Here is a 22,359-nt window from a genome sequence, read left to right as displayed (position 1 = left end):
TATAATAATTGTACATATTTACAGGAGACTGTAACGTACACATGTATTCAACATATAATGATCAAATAGCAGTAATTAGTATATACTCGTCATCTCAAACAGTCATTGCTTGCTTTGGAAGCACCAAAATCCTTTCATATAGATATCTTGAAACAAATAATAAGCCATTATTAAATGCAGTCACCCCACTGTATCATAAAATACTAGAACTTCTTCCCTTTTCTGTATCTTTGGTTTTTGTTTTGTTTTGTTTTATTTGTTTGTTTTAACCGAATCACCATTTCCATTCCCCATTCCCAACTTCTGGAAGCCGCTATTCTATTCTCTACTTCCATGAGATCAGCCTATATAGTTTCTACATCTGAGTGAGGACATATGGTAATTGTCCTTCTATACCTTTCATCACTGGTTTCAAAAAGATGCTAAACATTGCACATTAAGGTCACCCAGAAAATACAATGGAGCCATTCTGTGGCCCAAGCAATCTGTTCCAAATCTTAGTCTTTTAACTAGGAAACCACCTGGCACAGATCTTCCGCAGGCATTTCAAAATCAGCACAACCAAAATAAAGTTTTAATCTACCATTTCCCAATTAAAGTGAAAATATCTTACTGTATCTCTTACATATTCTCACCTGACTAAAAATTCTACCATTCATGTAAAGCCCAAATGTCAGGTTGAGAGCCAACCAAATCTCTTATATTCTCTAAATTCCCATGTGAAATTTGTCCCCAGACTATGTCAATAGACCTCTTAAGGATTCCCACACTCCCCCACTATTTCCCATCCTGTACACCCCATAAACACTGTCCCCTTTCTCCTGTACTAACTTTTATGTGAACTCCTGCTTTATGCTAGCTTTAATAAAAATGGACCCCGAAGAGAGAAGCACTATTAGGCGGCTTGGCCTTGTCAGATTAGGTGTGACCTTGTTGGAGGAAATACATCACTGTGGAGGCAGATTTTAGGTCTCATATATGCTCAAGCCATGCCCAATGAGACATACCATTTCCTGTTGCCTGCAGGTGAAGATGTGGGACCCTCAGCTTCTCCAGCACCATGTCTGCCTGCATGCCACCAGGTCTCACCAGACGATAATGGACTAAAACTCTGAAATTGTAAGCCACCTCATTGGTCATGAGTTGCCATGGTCATGACGTCTCTTTATAGCAATGATGATATTTATAAGTATAAAATTAATTGTTACACCCACTGCTTAAAGCTCTTCAAAGACTTCTGATGGAATAAGCTAAAAATATTAGTTCACCATACAAAATCCCCTCTGGTGTGGCCTCTGGGTACCCTGGTCACCTGTGCTGTGTCAGCCTCTAGCTGTGAGAAATGACTTGCACCTTCCTAACTTACCGTGAATCTTGCCTTTCCATATATACACTCTGTTTTCCTTCTTAGTCTTCCCCAATTCAGCCACTTGGAAAACTTACTTTTAAAATCGAAAGCTAAGCAGACATAAGCAGGAGGCAGGACACTGTTGAGGATAATCACCCCTTTGGAGATTGTGTACAATGTGATTGGATTAGGAAGTCAGATATCAGGGAACCAGGGAAACCATGCTACATCCTGTTAGCTCTGTCTCTAGATGGTTAAAATGCCCCTTTGTGACTCAATAGCTACAGTTGGGTTCTTCCCACCATATCAGAAATTTAGATACCATGGCACCTTCATGATGACTCTCCACACATCAAAGATATCCTGATAAGCAGAGATAGAAAGAAAAAGAAATCACAGGGACATTATGACCCCAGAGCATCTCCCTTAGAGTGGGATGAAGGTTGTACCAAAGGGGAAGAACTTAATGATGACATCTGATAAAGAAGATTACTTTACCATTAATTATCAATCAAAATCCATGCACAAATATGACAGACAAATGGAGCATCTGGATCAAGCCGCCAGCCACTGCTCGCACTTCACCACAGCCACCGCTCATTCCTCCTTTGAAAGGCCAGCATACCCCTCCACTCCGCCTTCTCTCTCTGTCACGTCCATCCCCAATGAAAACTCCGCCTCTTGAACCAAATGCTCCTCTCAATTGGCTAGCAGACAGGTGACAGAATTCCTATAGCATTATCAGAAGAGGGCAGTACAGGTTGCAATCTGAGTACACAGAAGTCTAAGGTACAAGTTGTTGGGAGCTGAGGTCAGGCTAGACTATACAGAGAGTGCTGTGTCAGCCAGGCACACAAGACTGTGCTTCAAAAAGCTAAAAGAAACAAAAATAAGACTTTCCCTAGTGGCATTGCCCACCTACAGCCAGCCTTGCAGAGCTTTTCTTGACGTCTTTCCCAGGGACAGGTGGTTATGTCACTCTTATTCCATCACACCAGTGCGATACTGGCACAGAAGATGTGGGAACAACCAACAAATACATGATTGAATTTCAGGTCCACTCCATGAGAGGAACTCATGTCTGAGGCCACTCAGGTGGCTGAAAACCTAAGAAAAATCAAATACTGCTGTTCTGCTAAAGGAACAGAGCCATCTAAATGCTCCTAATGACACTCTTCCATTAACATAGACCAGTTCTTGCTTAGCCACCATCAGAGAACATTCCCCTGAAGTATATGGGAACAAATATAGGAACTTGGAATACTCAGTCCTAAATGGGATGTCTCCATCATATCCTTCCCCTCAGGGCTCAGGGATCTATGCAGAAGAAGAAGGACATCAGGACCTGGAGGGGATGGAAGATGACAAGGACACAGTGCTTTCCAGACACAGCAGGGCTGAGTATGCATGAACTCAGAGAGACTGTGGCGTCAGACACGGGTCTAAGCCAGTTAGGGCCCCAGCACTGAAAGGGGAAGTAAACACAAGCTCCTATCTCCTATCGGCAACCACTCACAAAGAAGAAATTAGTTTTCTATGACAGTGTCATAATGAATGTACAAACCACACTTAAGGGCAGCCCCAACTCCAACAGTAGATGGCCAAGCAAATGAACTCAACGGAATTCTTAAAGGGTTTTAATTTCATACTGCTTTGGCTGGGCTTTTTTTTTCCCCTTGAACCTTACAGCCCTTTTTCCTGTATATTATTGTTTCCAATTTTGTTTTTCTTTTAATGGGATTTATTTGTATGCAAGTGTATGAGTGTGTATCTCTCTGTACATTTCTTGTGCATTTTCTTTAGCTTTTTTGTTTGTTTGCTTGTCATATTCTGCTTTGTTTGTTTGTTTGTTTGTTTAATTGCTTATTTGTTTTCTAATGAGAGAGAAAAGATGACTTTGGATTTGGGTGGGTGGAAAGGTGGGGAGGAGCTGGGAGGAGCTGGGAGAGGAGAAACAGCAATCAGAATATATTGTATGAAAAAAATCAATAAAAATTAAAAGTATAAATAAAAACTTACAAATATGATGTTCTGCAGTTCCCTTTGAAAAAAGAAGAAAAAGGGAAAAGAAAATAAAAATGAAAATATCATGTACAGCTTTGATCACTTCTACTTGGACAGTTCTCTCTGAACATTTACCTGTTGACCTCAGTGAACACTGGATGGAGGGAAACTGCCCATTCCACATTTTTCTACCCTTACTCTGCAAAGCCTTAGGAACCCATTGGGTAGTATATAAATGTCATATCAATGACATCTGTATCCACATCATAACTGCTTTTTCAAAATATTTATTTCTGTGTGTACACCTGTGTATGCAAACAGAGAACAGAAAATGGTATTATATGATGTGGGATTCCCGTCTGTTTGCTGTGAATAATATTAATCAATAAAGGAACTGCTTTGGGCCTATAGCAGAGCGACAGGGGAACCGAGCTAGGCAGGGAGAACTAAACTGAATACTGAGAGAAAGGAGGTAGAGTTAGAGAGAAGCATGTAGACCTGCCAGAGACAGATGCCAGAACTTTATATGGTAAACCACAGCCTCGTGGCAATACACAGATTATTAGAAATGGGTTAAATTAAGATGTAAGAGTTAGCCAATAAGAAGCTAGAGCTAATGGGCTAAACAGTGGTTTAATTAATACAGGTTCTGTGTGATTATTTCGGGGCTAAGTGGCTGGGAACCAGCAAGCAGTCTTCCCACAACAGTTGTGTGTCCTCTATCATTCTCTGCCTGCTCCTTTGAGGCAGGATCTCTCCCTGAACCTTGTGATAGCATCTATTTGACAGGCTCGGAGTCAACAAGCTCAAGCAAGCCATCTCTTGTCTCTGCCTGCCTTAGCACTAGCCAATGCCCAGCTTGCTGAGTGGATGCTGGGATCTGAACCCCAGACCTCAGAACTGCACAGCAAATACTGCTGTTGGGCGTTCTCTTATCTCAAACCATAGCTTATTAAACTTTGTGCTGTAACCTCATATGGGTTTCATGAAATAAAATGTGCAATCACCAAAAAAGGCAGCAATGAAAGGTATCTGAATACTTGATGCCCCCCAAATGAATTCACAATCAAATATGTCATGAATCTGAATGTTTCTGGAAGGACTGGACCACGCTGCATTTCCTGACTTCATTCTAGTCCTGAGTCTGAACACACATGTGTACTTACACTACACATGCCCTCATGCCATCCAACACTAATGAAGACTTCCTGGAACATCTCTGTTGAGCTTGAGTGTATTGTGAGCTATGGATTGTAGCGTTTTTACTCTACAAAAACTTCCTGGTTTTAGAAAAGCATAATGGTTTAATCACAGAAAACAAAGTCTTTAATCCTCAATTCTCATTCTATCGCTAGAAAACATTGCTCTGTTGTTTTCTTTACAATGGGGGAAAGGGGAAATGAAAATGGGCGAAAGACCACACAACTAGATCTTAGGATATTTGATCTTTAAAACTGTGGTTTAATGGGGCTGGCCAGATGGCTCAGTGGCTAAGAGCACCAACTGTTCAACTGTTCTCCCAAAGGGTCCAAGTTCAATTCCCAGCATGCACATGACAGCTCACACCTGTCTGGAACTCTTGTTTCAGGGCTTCTGACACCCTCACACAGACAGACAAGCAGGAAAAACACCAATGAACATAAAACAAAAATTATACATGTATATATATATACCTGGGTCTCAAATGATACAAAAATTATTAAATAATTTTGACTTGAAATTAGCACAGAGTGTCCAAAACTTTCTGACATGGCCCTAAATATATCGGTGTCATTCAATCCTACATATTCATGGGAAGTGATGTTCTAATCATTTGCAATTATAAAAACAAAATCATGTTCAACTCTGGAAAACATAAAGATAGATAAAGATAGTCTATGTCCAGTAATATCAAATACTTAGGCAGGGTTTAAATGTTTATGTAAAGATAAACAAGCACATTCTCTTCCATTAGCATGTAAACTTGCTTTTCTCCTTAAAAGTATATATAGCAAAGAGTGTTTATGATTTATTATCAATAAAGGTTTGGTTTGTATACCCATTTTACATATACATTATTTATAGGTATATGTATGTTGTATGTATATGTGAGTGTATGTGTGTATATGCATGTATGTATGTGTATATATGTGTGTGTGTGTATGTGTGTATGTATATTCAGGTTGATAAAAAAATTCCTAGACAAAAATGAGTGATTAGTGCAAAAGTTTAAGAAGCTCTTATTTAATGGTACCAAATATTTAGTACAAAGACAAAGAATTATAGTGTAACTAACCTGTCCTAAAGCCAGTTCATAAGATAGGTATAAACAATCAGTGATGACAACCACACAACATCAAGTAATTTTCCTCACTTTTTGTAACAACCATGTGTGTGCACACTTGTGAGTGCATGAGTGTGGGAGGGGGTGGGAGTGTACAAATACCTAGCCGTTGACTGACAGAGGAAATGTGTTCTGCAATCATACACCCACCAAAGTAGTCAAAAATAAGCAGAATGAATTGTTTATTTTACTGATAACTCAGCATAGAGGGCCCTGGAAAACACCTAAAACTAGAAAAATCACCTACCCCCTGAGACCTGTACAAACTACAGTATCGGGTTAAATGATGCCATTCTTGGTTCTGGAACCCACACTTTCCCAGACTGAGCCACTCTGTTTACAGATTCCCGAATCTCCTTTCCTTTTTCTCCAAATGCATCCATCCAAGCAGAATGTTCTGTTGAACGTGCTCAGCTCTCCTGGGCCAGGGCAGCCCTATCCTATTGAACATCAAGTCCAAGACTTCCTTGGGTTTTTAAGCATCTCGTGCTTCTTTTCCCACATCCTTGCCTCTCTTCTTGTGAACCAGAACATTCTGACCCATAACACCAGATGCACTTGGTTCCATCTACAACTAAAGCAGAATGCTACCCAGACACCCCTGGCCTCTATTCCTATACAAGGCAGACACTGACGCTGAGCCGATCTGGATTGTTTCTTTCCACTTCTGCCATGTGTTAGCTATGTGATCTTCTGTGAACTAATCCCATTCAGACAAGTTATTTCCCAGCCTAAGAACTGATACTAACCATAGCAATTTGCTGGCCTGATGAAGATGAACAAAGACACAGGTAAAGCAATCGTTGCCACCTGGACCACAGAGGTGATTAACAAACAGTCACCCCTTTCTGAGGCACTGCAATTTCCCTCAGTCTGACAGTGGGTCCTTCAGGTCCCTTTGTTCCCTTTCCTGTAGACACCCTCATTTTGGCTGCAGCAGCCAGAGAGCTTCAAACCCTACATTCTCACACTTACCCCTGTGTACCAAACAGCCCTGTCCAACCTGCAGACCCTGGACACTCCACCTGCATCTGGGGGTAGCTATGAAGGTAGCCCAAACTCAAATAGAAAACTTACCTAGCACATCATCGTGAGATTGGGGGAGGGGGGCGGTAAACAGGGCACGAGAGGGGATAACTGCAAGCATAAACATCACAGATAACAAACCACGTCTAGGTCACAAGGTGAGGCATGCCTGATTAGGCCCAGATAATTTAATTGCAGAAATACTTGGTATTCTTTTTATACTGTGAGGGACACCATGAAGAAACATTTCCTGATTCTCGCAATACTCCTACAGGTACAGTAATTGTTCCTGCTTTACAGACGAAGAAATGAAGACTTTAACTTGGCCAAAAGTTAGGAAGTAAGAAAATATTAACTCACTCAAAACTGCTAAATTCCGAAGTGCCTGGATGTGCTCGTGTGTTGTTTTTAATTGAAAGTACCAAGGGTGCGGTTTGATTGCTTTTAACGTTCCAGCAAAGTGCACTGCTGGGCAAGTAGACCATGAATAAGACAGGTGTTACTTAAAGGAATGATGGACGCTGAAACCTGAAGCCTCTTTGAGCCTCTTTCAGCCGGGAGAGGTCTGGACGACTGCACCCAGCTAAGAGCTCCTCTGGCCAGGCGCTGTCTCTCACTTCCAAAGTTGGAGCTTTCCTTGGTGGGAGGGGGGCGGGGAGGAGGGGAGGCCAGTGACGTCACTCCGCAGCAGGGATAAAACTCCCCGACAGCATTCCCAGCTAGGTCGCAGCCTGGGGAGCTAAGTGGGTTGTCCGGTTCCGGGACACGCAGTGTGCACCCGTCGTTTGACCCGGTCCCAGGAAGGCATCATGCCCCAGAACGTGGTCCTCCCGGGCCCTGCGCCCTGGGGCTTCAGACTCTCGGGGGGCATAGACTTCAACCAGCCTTTGGTCATCACCAGGGTAGGTGTTTTCCGTTCTGATTTTTGCTAAGGGTCACCTGGCATCCAGGAGGCGCGGCAAGTGGCTCTGGAGCTATAGGAGAATAACCAAAAAGCCCGGGGAGGGAGGCAGGATAGCGCACCGAGTGAAGGGGAGGCGGGTGCTGAGCTTCTGGATCCCAGTTGAACTTCAGCAACAGGCTGAGAAGATGCGAAGCGGTTTTGAAATTTATCCAAGTCGGCTCACACACCCTGCATCCCTTTTTCTTGGTCCCCCAGCCCCATGTCCAGGAGAGGACAACCGACAGTGCCAGTTCCTGGGCTCAGAGGAGGGTGCCCTAGCTGGGGGTGCTTTGGGCTCTCCCCACTCCGCTTCTTTCATATCAGACAGACATGGGGAGAAAGAGGTACTGAGAACGCACAGATATTTGGTAGAGCGGAACTTGCACCTGAGCAATTCTCTTGCTTGGATGAAAACTTCGGCAGGGTGCTGTTCGCAGGGCATAGCGTGGCTTGGCCAAGTTGGAACCACTCATATCAGCTCAGGCAGGGAAAATATTACTAATGTGTATTCCTCCGTTTCCAGGCATTTTGAATAAATATTTTCCAAAGCTGGGAACTTGGCTGAGAAAGGATTACCTATAATTCAAACTACAAAAGAAAACCTGTGCAATAGTTTACCTGATAGGGAACAAGTACTAATGCTAATAACTTTGAAAATCAGACTTTAGTAGCAAAAGCAAACGACTTTTTTCCATATTATCTAAAGCAGAACCCAACAAGAAGAGGGGTGTAAAAATGAAACCCAGGTTTCCTTTTCTGATAGCTAATTTCTAGAATAATTGTAAAACATTATTGGTCTAGTTGCTAGTTTCTCCGTTTTTTTTTTTAAGCAATCATTTCAGTTACTACATGCAAGCCGTTTTAAACATAAAGGCATAAACTTTCAAATATTATAATTTTATTCTCCAAATGTTATACTTCTCTTCCTGCTCATACTGTATTTTACAAATGTGTGCTTTATAACCTAATCATTCGCAGATTCTTGGATAAGACAACATATGTATGTCGATATCATTTGGGGAGCACTCTGCCTTTTTAAAGTCTCAAAGCATGTATCACAGGGATGCAAGCAACGGGTCATCTCAAGATTTGTTTTACATTTTTCAAAAACATATAAACATGTCTGACGTGTGTTTTTATATGAGACATGAAAACATACCCCCAGAAATGCTCTTAGTAAATTAAGTAGCAAATGCTTCCGTGATCTGGGCCAAGCAATTCCTTTTATAGATTCACCAAGGAGAACAGTTTCCATGGTTTCTACTAAGAAATATGCTTAGTTTATATAGTTTCACTTGCTCAGATTAAATAACAGAAGCTTTTGAATCCTAACAAAGAATAAATCATCTTTAAATTGAATCGTAAAGAATGAATTATGTCATAAAGACCCTTAAAGAAACTTACAAAAGAATTATCCTACTTTTAGTTTGTAACATATCTGTTGAATGAATCATGTGTTTGAAATTAGGGACTGTTGACACTAAAAGCAATATTATCTTAAAGCGATCTTGCGTCTGCATTTGAACTCTGAAGGCTATTGGTGAATGTATTTGATGTAATGACAGGTTTACTTGAAGAACCATTCTGTCTTGGATTTCTAACTCCTATCTAATCTGGGCCACAACTGGAGACACTTGATTCAGTCATAGACCAGACATTATTTATTTAAAGTGTGCCTTTTCAATTATTTTAACTTCTAGGGAACAGAGAACACGGAACTGTTCAACCCAACTTGTTTCTAAAGCCATGTGTGTCAGCAATTCTTGTTGAATAGACACAAGCCTGCTCACTTGGGCTTCTATGCCTTCATTGAAACTGATTAAAATATATATCCACTGAAATTACAGAGACATGAGAAATCATTTAGATAAAAACCTAGGAGGAATTAGTCAAAAATAACTGCTGTTACTATGCAGTGGAATAATTCAATTTTGTAATTTTAATATTATTCTAGAAGGTATTGACTAACATTGTGTATACTGTTATATTTTTTGCTTAGCACACATCCTTCTAAGACTATTACTTTGGTTAACTCACTTCAAGCTCACAACATCCCTATTCGAGCAGAAAAAAAAAAAAAGGTCCCCTTTTACAGATTAGAAGATCAAGCCTTCAAGGCACTCTTCAGCGCACCAATGATCACAAGTGGAGAACCAGGTTCACCCAACTCCAGTGCCTGCACGCTTAAGACAACACATGATAAAAATGTCTCCTGTAACATCCAGTATGTCAGTAACCCATCTCCTCTACATCAGGGTTCACTGTCTGTTCTTTGGGTTGCTATCTTTATTCAAGACATCACAATTTCCTGCCTAGAAGCCTGCCTGCTTTCTCCTATTCACCCTGCGTATTCTTAGCACCCATTGAAAAGCACAAGGGGCCTGTCATCCTCCCCCGCAACACCCTCCGGTGACTTCACCAGCTTGTAGAGAACAGACGATGTGTTCTTCAGCATGTCTGAAGAACACGTCTGTTGTGACTTCCTTCCCTCTCCCTTGTCTCCTCTCACTCCATACTTGGGCAGTGATGCCACAGCTCTGGCTGCTTGTGACCTCCCTGGCATGGCTGAGCTTCTGACACACGTCGCTTTCTCCCAGAATTCTTTGCTCTACCTCCATCCACCCATGGTCCTCTCTGCCTATGAAAACCTATTCAAAACTTCTCCCCAAGCTCTCTTCTAATCATGATCATTTCTTTCATTGCACAATGATGACTTTCCTCCTATCTGCTCTTATTATCATGTCTATACCACAGATACTTAAGCATACCCCACTCCATCACCTTTTACACTGGAAACTGTTCAATATGTAGCACCATCTTCTATATCATAAATGCCATAAGTATAGCCATAATATAAATGGGTAACTTGTTCACCCTTTACATAACTTTATTTCCATAAATAATAGGTAGGTTGCGCTCCCCAAAGATTCACTTTACAATAAAAGTAACTATTTGTCTATCTGGTTAAATTCTTAAGGACGCAAAAGACTGAAATGCAAAAGTCACACTTACTGTCACAAGAAGGTCCTTCCGTACACAAGAGGTATTTTCTTGAGTCATTGAAGTCAGTTTTTGTCCTACTACAAGCTAGGTTGTATGTACCCTTCACCCTGTCGTGTATAAATGCAGACTATGGAGGGTCCCCAATTCATGACCCTGCTGCTTTTTAATGGCATGAAAGTGACACACTTTCAGTTCAGTTTTGCCTCTTCCTGTGCTAGCAACTGACACTGTGCTACTCTGTCTTGATGCCGGATAGTGGCAAATAAGTCACAGCTAGAGTCGACCATGTGACGAGGAGAGCAACAGTGAGCCTCTATAGTGTATTGTGCTGTTCTGCATTAGGATGTTCAGTAGGGTTGATATATTACATTTTGTTGGTTTAAGATGTTTTCAATTGCACAAAGAAATTGCAATAGGTTGAAATGTAACTTCATCTTATATCAAGGAGCATCCAGACAGCACTGCTAGAAGATGATGAAGCTCCACCCAGAGCTTGTGGGAAGGTTACTGATGGACAGGGTCTAAGCCAGGACTGCCAGATTCTTGACCTCTTATCCAAAAACTGAAAATAGGGGCTCACAAGGACTTGCAAAAGTGGCAAGATAACTTTGTTCTGATTATACAGATTAGAGAAGGAGACACCATCAAAACTGACAGGGGGCCACATGAGTGAGACGAGTCAGTGGACACCCCCCCCCCATCATTGTTCTGGGTCTCTTTTATTGGACTTAGAAGAAGGGCTTAGTTACCAAGGGATGTAAACTCTGGGTGGTTCTCTATGTTGTTTGAAAGGTTAGAACATCCATTCATTTTTCCTGTGTGCATGTCCCATCCTATGATGCGGCTGGCTTTAATTGTGTGCACAGCCAATTCTACATAGATATAAGATGGTAAGTAGGAAATTCTCCTAAAAGTTTACTAGGAAACACAGTTCTGCCTTATTTTGCACAGTATCCAAAGCCAGATCAAGGCAGATTAGCCTTTCTAGTCACACATCTATGCGATGGGAATACACTTGAATAGAAACTATCTAAATGTCGTTGTACTGGGATGAGAAAACTCATACGATTCTTAGAGATGGGAATGCCAGTAGCCTGGTATAGAGTGGGAGGGAGGTTCTGGGGGACTCTAAGGTTGCTAAGTACGCTGTTTGGAGCAGGGGAGGTGCGTAGCATATGCAGGCAAAGAAACTAGGCTGTCAAGCGCATCATTACTAGCAGGGGTGGGATGGGACATATCCAAAACTAGGGTCTCCTAGGCTCTCCTGCTTCAAGGTAATATGTTACCTCACCCCCAACCAAATCTGCTGAAATTGTAGTTCCAAAAGTTAAAGCAAAGGGTTTCTGTTCCCTAATTATTCACAAACCCACTAACCAGTGCAATAATTTTTAGTGTACTTTGAAGAAACACATGCACACATTAAAAGGCAGGAAAATAAACCACCAGACCCAAGGATTTCTAGACAACACACACACTATATTTTGTGTAAGATAAAATGTAGTTTGGGGACATTCAGTTTAAGAGACTGCCTCGGTCCAATCTGAAATGCCTCGCCCTACATTGTATTTTGAATACTCAGTCTTTAGTTCGTGGTGGAATATCACAGGAGGTTTTAGATTAGGGCCAAGCCTTTGAGGTTACACCTCCCCACAGTCCCACTCCCTACGCAGCCCTCTGTCCCCTCTATAGGTTACTCTGCCAGAGATTCTGTCATATAATGACACAAAACTCAGAGAGAGTGGTTATTTCACATGTCTATGTGAGTTTCTTTGGTTTTTCTTGAAAGAAGATCCTAAGGGTTCTTCTGGAATTTGCTTGACCAACCAGGAAATGGATTTACTCTCACAGACAAGTCACAGATTGTTGACATTTGTAAAATTCATATATAAAAGGCAGCACAAACTCAAGTTGTTCACACGTCATGAAATGGGTATGTATCTGAGGCCGGTATTCCTTTCCTCCATTTTTATCCCCTCTTCCTTCTCTTCAGAGAGCTTTGGGGTTAGTGTGGCTGTAAATGCTGCATGGAGCTGAGTACCAACACAGAGTATGTCAGTGTACCATTAATGCTTACAGATTCTCTCTTTCTCTCTCTCTCTCTCTCTCTCTCTCTCTCTCTCTCTCTCTCTCTCTCTCTCTTTCTGTATGTGTGTGTGTCTGTGTGTGTGTCTTTCTCTCTCTGTCTCTCTCTCTCTGTCTGTCTGTGTGTGTCTTTCTCTCTCTCTCTCTCTCTCTCTCTCTCTCTCTCTCTCTCTCTCTCTCTCCAGTCTGTTGCTTTAATATAAACTTAATTTGAAATTTGAAAATTTAAAAATGGGATGTGTGTATTTGGACACCATTTTTTCCCAGGATAAAAAGATTGATGTGAATATATTATCATAGTAAAACCCGTGTCTACAGAGAAGCACTCACTGGTACACATGTCCCTAACACTGATTGCAAAATATTCCATTAATTGACCAAGGCACCAAGGGAGAGCAATTATAACTTAGATGGATCTATAATACAATATAATACAGATGGGTCTCTCCCCTGTGAGAAGCTTATGTGTCGGTGGAAGAAGGGACACACACACGAACTGCCATGACAAAGTGGTCCAAGATTTCCTGAGAAAAGCATGGCTTGAGAGGAAACAGGGGCACAGGACGGAGGAGATTACCCGCAGGGAGGCTGCATAAGAGCCTGCGCTGTCAAGTGAAATAACAACAGTAAGAATTTCAGATTTTTCATTGATTAAGTAACCCCATATGAACATCTTACAATTTCTGGGCATCCATTTTCTCACATTAAAGTAACAGTAACTGTTTTATAATATTGTCTTAATAATTAAGCAAAAATGATACCCCTCGATAATAATACTATCATGACAGCAAAATGGTTGCCTTCATCCCAGACTGTGCATTAGAATCACGCACATCGCTTTGAAAATACCTATGCTCGGGGGTCATGCAGAGATTTTGCTGTAAATGACGTGAGACTGTCACTCTAGAAACTTCCACAGTGGATGGATTTATTTGCCTGGCAAGGATTCCAAAGTTTATTTGGTAGGGAATGGAGGACAACTGGATAGGTTAACATGAATGGTCAAAGTCATCAAAAGTATGTAAATAACACAGCCCATGGGTCCTTTCCTTGAGATTCTGACTTGGATTCCAAAACTCTGGTATAGAATAAAGTATTTATGGCAAACAAAGACCCTAGGTGATTCTTGTTATAAGGAAGTTTAAAATTATGATGCTGTGTAATTGACTGCAGGGATATGGCCAATTATCTCTCTGGTAAATTTATTAGTTAAGACCTTAATGAGGCCAAAAAAGAAATACCAATTTGTAGTAGAAGAGAGCTGCTTGTTGGTTCCTACTGCCCAGAACCAAAATAATCACACAGAAACCATGTTATTTAAATCACTGCTTGGCCCATTAGGTCCAGCTTCTTGTTGGCTAACTCTTACATATTAATTTAACCCATGTTATAGTAATCTGTGCATTGCCACATGGCTGTGGCTTACCAGCTAAAGTTCCATCCAGCTCCAACAAAGCTACATGGCTTCTCTCTGACCCCGCCCTTCTTTTTTTCCAGCATTCAGTTTAGTTTTCCCTGCCTGTCTAAGTTCTGCCCTATCAACAGGCCATGGTAGTTTTCTTTATTCATTAACCAATAAAAGCAACACATAGACAGAAGGACCTCCCACACCAAAAAAAAAAAAAACAAAAAAACAAAAAAAAACCAAAAACCTATGCTTCAACTGGGCAGTGGTGGCACACACACCTTTAGTCCCAGCACTCAGGAGTCAGAGGCAGGTGGATATCTCTAAGTTTGAGGCCAGTCTGGTCTACAGGGTGAGTTCCAGGACAGCCAGGGCTACACAGAGAAATCCTGTTTTGGGGGAAATAAAAACCAGAAAGATGAAAGAAAAATAAAACCCTATGCTTCATCTCACCTCTCTGTTCTCCCAATTGGAGAAAGCATAGTACTCAAAAGCTGTGAGCACACTATAAAGATACAATATAATAACATAATGATAGAGCATCAAAACAGAGCAACAGTAGATATTAATCATGGACAAAGGATTCTTATACCACGTTAAATGTTTAACTTACAAAAAAAAAGACAAGTTATGTGTCATTTTAGTCCTTAGTCATTCTAGTCATCTGCCTTACTGAACCGGAAAACCACAGACAATAAAGGCATTGTAAGTCTCCTTCTCCCTCTACACTGTTCTCCACCCAATCCATCCATTTGTGGAGGACTAAAGACAGTGATTACCAAGTAGAGAATGAAGTCAGAAGTGGGTTCTTGCCGTCACTAGCCACATTTCCTAGCTGACGTCCTCTCTAGATTCAGTTCTGTTGCTGTGATAAAACACTCTGGCCAAAAGCAATGCAGTAGGAAAGGGCTTCAGCTTCACAATCCCAGATCACTGCCTATCACTGCAGTGATATAGTGTCAAGATGACAATAAACTAACAAAGCCATCTTCTGAAATGGTCCTGTAGCTGCTCTTAGTTCAGCAGGAAGTCCTGGGTTACTTAGACAGATCTCTTTCCTGCAAAAATGAAACAGTCCTGTCTGCTCAGCCTATCAGAGAGCATTGCTGAAACAATGAAGACAGTTTCTAAAGTGTAGCATTTTGTATAAAGATAAAATGAAATTCTTAACTTTTGTATTTACTGTTAATAAAGTTTAGTGCCTTCTACCATCTAAAATATCTAACTTTGATATCTGTTGCCTGTTCAGTATATAAATTCAATATTTATTACTTGTTCAATGTTGAAGTTCTGATGTCTACTTAAATGTGTACAGACAACAGCACAGATACATACAGACACATATATACACAGCTCTATTTCCATTCATCGTAACCAAAGCTAAAATGGAAGAAAAAAAAGCTAACCACTTCCAGATTGGGATTGAGTGTTCTACACTTGAGTCTGTTCAGTTGTATTATTAAACCTAAGAGGGGCTTTACAAACAAGCACATCAAACCTCATTTAATGTTGTAACCCGAATGAAGCATTCTCACCCTAGAACCATAAAAATAGAAAATATTACCCTTGATATTCTATACTGAAAGAATATTAAATGATTAGAGTTCTTTTTATCTGCACAAGGTCTATCTACTGGATCCAGGAGAACTTCTAATGGAAAGTAGCCATGAAATAGCCTCCAAGGGTAAGACACACTAAGCACAGGCGTCTTCACCAAGCTTTATCAACTGTGCCCCCTAGAAAATCATCATGACCCAGGAACTAAGCAAACACATTAAACAATCTAGTGACAATACTGAAGACCTAGGGCACATGAGAATTAGCACTTTTTCAATTTTATTTATTTAACTGAATTTGAATGTCTCTAGAGGTTCAGAATGGGACTAGAACAAGCAAATAGAAAATAGCAAGTTGACCACTAATCCTATAGTAACATATTAGAAACCACTGAGTTTATTCCTGGAGCAATTGGAGGTTTAAAATGAAGCTTGCAGATAACTCTGATTTACAATTGTCGGTTTCCAAATGTAACAGTGGTAATTTCTCAGTGGTAAACATTAACTGATCTGGGATGATGGTTCAGTAGGAAGAGCTCTTTCCGTGCAAGCATAAGGATCTGAGTTTGGATCTCCAGCACCTGAGAAAACTTCAGGCCCAGCTGGACCTGTAACCCAATCACTGTGGAGTGATGGAGATGAGTCACTAGACCTGACCTTTACCCAGCCAACCAAGCATGAAAATGGGAGTTACAGGTTTACTAAGAGATCCTGTCTCAATCAAAATAAAGAAGAAAAAGATAAAGCAGATAAATGCCCTCCTCTGTACTCAGAGCACACATGTGTGTGCGCGCACACAACACACACACACACACACACATACAGAAAGAGAGAGAGAATCAGAGAAATCGCATACATACAAAACACAAGCACAAATACATAATTCATAATTTGGGAATACAAGCTTTTTCTTCTTAAGCCCTGACTTAAATTACCATTTTACTCATTCTTCAGTTTTTCATGTATTAAATCTAAACACCGAGAAATAGACTGTGAACCATTAGAATGGGATTACACCCTGATAACACCATCAAGAGTTGAAAGTATTGTAAGTTGAAATGAAATGTAGAGTGAGTGCATCTTGATAGATTCAGCACAGCCAAAACAACAGCTTACAGGCATGGGACACTTACAGAATATTTGTTGTTTATCAGCCTAGCCTGAACTTCACCATCAGCTCTCGCTCTCTCTCTCTCTCTTTCTCTCTCTCTCTCTCTCTCTCTCTCTCTCTCTCTCTGTGTGTGTGTGTGTGTATGTCGGGGTGTGTGCATGTGTGTGCTGGCTGGACCTGGGGCTCTGTTGTTACCTTCCAACATCAGCAAATGTTATACTGAAAAATCACTGGCTTAGGACAAGATCATACTACAGAACCAAAGAATGGTTCATCCTGAGTTATAGGCCTTTTGAACCATGGTGAAGTTGAAAAATCATCAGTCAAATCAGTGTGAGTCGGGGGCCCTCCATCGGATGAGCTTGCAGTCTCGTTGAGAAGACAGTAATATACAAGCAACTAAACAAACACAGAATTAAAGGTGACTAGAGAAAAACCGCTCCAGAACTTTATGGGAAATTCTAAAATGCATCATTTGCATCTAAACCCAAAAGATAAAAAGCAGCCACCAAGTGAGAAGTATTTCAGACAGAAATAATGCAGGAAGACCTCTAGGATGTACAGAATTGCTCTGCTTAAAAACTGAAAGGAAATCAAAATGGCCATTGAATCATGGATAAAGGAGAGCAAGACAGGTATCAGATGACCAGACAGTTAACTAGGGAGATAGCCATGTGAGGACAAGACAAAAAACCGAGAGAAACTTTTACCCAGAAAAAAAAAAGAGTGGTAATCAAAAAGCAACTTTTGATTTTTAACTAGATCTTCAGTAGATTTAACATTCCACATTTTCTATTTCTAACCATTAAAAATACTGTAACATATATCTGCCCATATCCTGAAACATTCTTTTCATTTTCCACTTCTAAAAGAATCATGCACATGTCTGATGGAAAGAAAAGAATGAATCTTGCTTTTCCCCTATTTTGAAAAAAAAAAATCTCTGAATTTTAAGTAAAATGTTTAGACCATTTATATTTAAAGTAGTTACTGTTCTGGTTTATTTAAAATCTATCTTATTAAGTGTTTTCTGTTTATTCCACCTGTTCTTCATTCATGGAGAAGATAGCATGACTGGAGGCAAATTTTCTTTGTGTCATTGCTTCCCAGGGGTTCTTTACATTTATGCTAACTTTACCCCAAACAGTTAATAATCTATTGTCTTATCTAATAGCAACTTTTATGACCACTTCTTCCTCCCTGCTCCATCACAGGTGGTCCATGCACAGACGTGTGCTCTTCCTTCCTTGGAGGTATCCATCTTTCCTTGAGTTTCTGTATTTCTTCCCAATGACTTCAAGTCTCTTGAATGTTATAAATGTTTATATTTTCAGGTTTCTTGTCTCTCCTCAAGATTTCTACACTCAGATGTTCTGTCTTAATTTAAGCTATTATAACTGGGTGACTTTTCAACATCAAAAATCATTTCTTGCCATTCTCAAAGACAGAAATCTGAAGTTAGGGTACTAACATGGTAGGGGCCTTGCAAGGGCACTCTGCCAGATTTCAAGTAACCAACTGCTTGAATTCTTACAAAAAAGGCAGAAAAACAACGAATCTGTTTCTGAAGTCTGTTTGGGAGGGCGCTAGTCTCAGTCATGATGAGTTTAGACCGTTGACCCTCCCAGAGACTTTTCCTCCAAAAGTCATCACTTCAAAAGAAATTAATCATATGAATGTATGGACTATAAATATCTAATCCATGCTGCCCCCTCACAACGATGTTAAAAATGAAAACATACCAAGTTGCTAAAGTAGTTTCAATTCAAGTACCAAAGTCGCCAAAATGTAGAGAACTATCTCCAAATAGAAAGTTCTGCTTAACAACAACAACAAAAAGGTATTGGTTTTCAACAAAGAAAGCATTTACAGATGTAGTTATAGAAAATATTTAGATGATAACAAGCGATAAGATGGTTCTGAGAACATGGCTAGTATGAAACAAAATTAGTTAACCTAATAAAAGAGCACAATCGATCAACTGAAAAGTCTTTAAAATTAGGGTTACGATTTCACAACACCTAAAACACTGAAAAGCTTTCCAGGGTGACATAGAAAGATTCAGTATAAAACTCGAGAGACTGCTGGATACTGGATTTTAAACGGTGTCTTGATACGTCTTCCAGATCACTCCGGGAAGCAAGGCGGCAGCTGCCAACCTGTGTCCTGGAGATGTCATCCTGGCTATTGACGGCTTTGGTACGGAGTCCATGACCCATGCAGATGCACAGGACAGGATTAAAGCCGCAGGGTATCAGCTGTGTCTCAAGATTGACAGGTGCGCCTTGGCTAATGGGGTCAAAACTTCATCTGGTTTTCAGGAGAACCCGAACCAGAACTCTAAATCACCTCATCTACTTTGTGAGAAATGCCATAGACCTAGAATTTTGATGGGATTTTATTTTGTTTTGTTTTATGTTTTTGTTTCTGTTTTTTATGTATCAGCCACTTTATTCTTGTATTCGCTGAAACTAGTCAGTCTAGCATGTGTGGATGAACCAATTTTTAAAAACAAAATTCTCTGAGATGTCAAAATTTAAGTCATGCAGACAAATGGCTTCTTTTTAGAGTAGCCCAGTGACTTGACCTTGAAAATAATTATAGCCATGAAAACACAAAGCAGAATGAACGGCTGGACCATCGCTCTGTGGGGTGGAGTAGGATTGAAAGGTGCCCCTCAAAGACTCTCTTGATTTGCCCCAATGTGACCATATTACATTTGATTGTTAATTTCCTCTCTACTGCAGGCTGTTCTGTACAGATTCATCCCAAAGACTACTACAAGGTGTGGGGGATACATATGTGTATAGTATATATGCAGATGCTTCTAGCCTATCTCCTAAAGCTGAAATTTGATCCCAGCTTCTCGTTATGAGAGCCTTGGTATGAAGCTAAAAATAATGAAATAATAATTGGTTATAGTGGCCGTTGTCACATGATTATCATGTTGCTGTAGTACCCATATTCTTCTCCATCAGTACAGGAGACTCAATCTATTAGCCATCCATAACCTTCATGGAGTAAAATAGATTCTTTCCTATCTGTGCCTATGGTTCTGAGCCACAGACACATAAGAGCTGGGCACACCACAGCTCTTTGATGCCAGTCACACAGCCATGTGGCCAATCTCTCCCTGTGGCTACAGTGGTGGCCTTAGAAGAATAGAAGAGAAGCGAGATCCGTGGAGTTTGCCTCCTGCTCTCTGCGGTGTGTCTCTAAGTGTCCTCTTCTGTTTCTCTTCCACTGGAGACCGCACCATGCACTTGCTCTGTTCCCAAGTCTGCAAAAATAACCTAAAAAATAAGTCTAACAAAATGGGGACATGCAGAGTAAGTAGACACTAGATTCTTCTGGCTTAAACTAGTCAAGGCTGCCAGTGTTTTTCACAGCCGGAGTGGAAAATCATGTGTATTTGGAAAGGATCTGGATTGAGATTTCGAGCTTGCAAGCTTGTTTTGTTTGCAGGGCAGAAACCCGCTTATGGTCGCCACAGGTGTCTGAAGATGGAAAAGCGCATCCTTTCAAAATCAACTTAGAAGCTGAACCACAGGTATGACGTTAGGAGAAAATAAAATCACATCGCCCTTTCTGTTCATGGGTGGGGAGGCTTCCTGGGGGGAGAACTGACAAACTAAGAATCAGGAGCAGGTCACCTATGAAGTTGCGATTGGGGTCTACTCCCTGAGATTAATTTAGATGATTCATATTTTCTTATATCCAGAGACAAACAGAGCAAGGGCCTAGGTAAATATCTCTTTAAAAGTCACGTGTCTCCTCTGCCGGGCATGTTGGTATACGTCTGTAATCCCAGAATTTGGGAGACAGAGCCAGGATTGCTGCAAGGCTGAGGCCAGTCTGGAATAGACAGGAAGTTCCGGGCCAGCCAGGGCTACAGACTGAAACCATGACCCACTTGAAATGCAGGAAAACACACTTTCTCATTCTGAACAATTTGACTACATCTGCCTGGAGTCCACTTTTATTTTCCTTCTTTCCATTTTTTTATGATAGACTTCTGCTGAATAAATGGCCATGATGTAATCTGAGAACGTTAAATTGTTTAAATGAAGCAAAAATAAAAACCGGGCTGGGCCATTTGAAACAGGTGGCGCTAATCTAATAGTTGTAATCTTCAGTTCGGTAAGGTCTTTGCACGGGTCTTGTTTTGACACCCTGATTTAATTCTCAGTTCTGACATTCTCTAATTAAATTTACCTTACCTAAAAGAATTGGATTTTGTTATCATGGAGATACTCCGCTCATGCAACTGCCTTATAACAGATAAAGGATTTTTCCCTTGAGGCAACCCTGTCTCGTGATCCACATGAATCTAATCATCCGAGGCTTATCTGGCTATGCCCATTTTCAACCCCCCCCCCCCAAAAGGCTGAAATTCTGAAATTGAATCAAACCTCAATTATAATACACTGGAAAAATCTAATTACGGACAGGGCTTTAGAACCTCTACTTAGAAGCTGCCAAGACTTAGAGATGCAAAGATACATGTTTAATATCATCTCTAAAACAAGCTCTCCTGGTAAGATGCTAGCTATTCCTATAGTACAGTTTGCTAATGAAGACTGCTGGGGAGCACAGTTATAATTCACACTTCCGCACTCTTGCCCTTGGCAGGGTCATCGGCTCCGTGTTTTCTACTCGCCCCAGTAAACCTCTCTTTTCTCTTCATTAAATAGACATAGCACAACATAAGTACAAGTGTCTCACAGGCTGCTCAGAGATTTCAATAAGACGATACAGGCAACGGCCTTTCGAAAGCTAGTGGAAGGAGTGAGATTGCTTCTGCTTAACTGTCTTCTCCCCTCAACCTCCAAGCTGTGAGCAGAACCCTTCCAAACTTTCTTGACAGTGGTCACCAGCTGTTTACAGAAGGGCTTTCTGTCTTCACTGCCGCTGTGAGACAAGGAAGAGACAAGGAAGAGTCCCTTCCTTATGACTCTTACAAAGGTCATTCTAAATTGTGCTCCTTCAAAGCTTCATTTCAGTTAAAATATAGCTCCTTCCCTGGCCCACACACAGAAAAGGAAACACAGTATGTATTCTTTCAAGAGAAGGGTTAATAAGATTCTTGACCTAGGTTTTGACTTAAAGGGAAGAGATAATCTATGCCTAAAAGTTATGAGCCAAAAGAAGAGAAAGGGGGCTGCAAAGAAAGCAAGCAGGATATAGAACATTTTCAAGACAGGAGCTGTTCTCCTTACTGAGACCTTCCCAGGCATAGCGGGCAGCAAGTGTCCAGTAAGTCCCAGACTAATGGGATGGAGGCTAAACTGTGCATTTCCTAGCATTGACCAGGATGGGTCCAGGGGACCAGTTCTCAGAACAGATGCTGCCTCCAGCTGTTAAGTTTTGTGTGATCTTGGAAGGCGAGTGGCATATTTAGGTCAGAGAAAACTTTCATTCTTCAAAATGAGCAAACACTGAAAAAGATGGGAGAAGAGATATAGATTGGCCATCCCAGATTTAAACTGCTGAGGACCAGAAGCTTCGGGTTCATTTGAAACATTTGTATATACAGTGAGATACACACATATACAGTG

General features: G+C 40.9%; 1 protein-coding gene across 3 annotated transcripts in view; it reads left to right on the top strand.

Annotated features, from left to right (window-relative positions):
• Positions 1 to 7,399: 7,399 nt before the first annotated feature.
• Positions 7,400 to 22,359, top strand: part of Pdlim3 (PDZ and LIM domain 3) — a 32,220-nt gene continuing 17,260 nt past the window's right edge. For 2 of the 3 annotated variants that reach the window (XM_057752793.1, XM_057752792.1), the window contains exons 1-3: positions 7,400 to 7,603; positions 18,928 to 19,079; positions 20,267 to 20,351. In XM_057752793.1, the coding sequence (XP_057608776.1) occupies positions 7,511 to 7,603; positions 18,928 to 19,079; positions 20,267 to 20,351 (330 nt within the window). In that variant the 5' untranslated portion in view covers positions 7,400 to 7,510. The remainder of the gene's footprint in view (positions 7,604 to 18,927; positions 19,080 to 20,266; positions 20,352 to 22,359) is intronic. The other variant, XM_057752794.1, reaches the window with a different exon arrangement.

Source organism: Chionomys nivalis, chromosome 20 (genome assembly GCF_950005125.1).
Source record: "Chionomys nivalis chromosome 20, mChiNiv1.1, whole genome shotgun sequence".
Taxonomy (NCBI): Eukaryota; Metazoa; Chordata; class Mammalia; order Rodentia; family Cricetidae; genus Chionomys; species Chionomys nivalis.
This window is presented reverse-complemented; position numbering and strand designations above follow the sequence as displayed.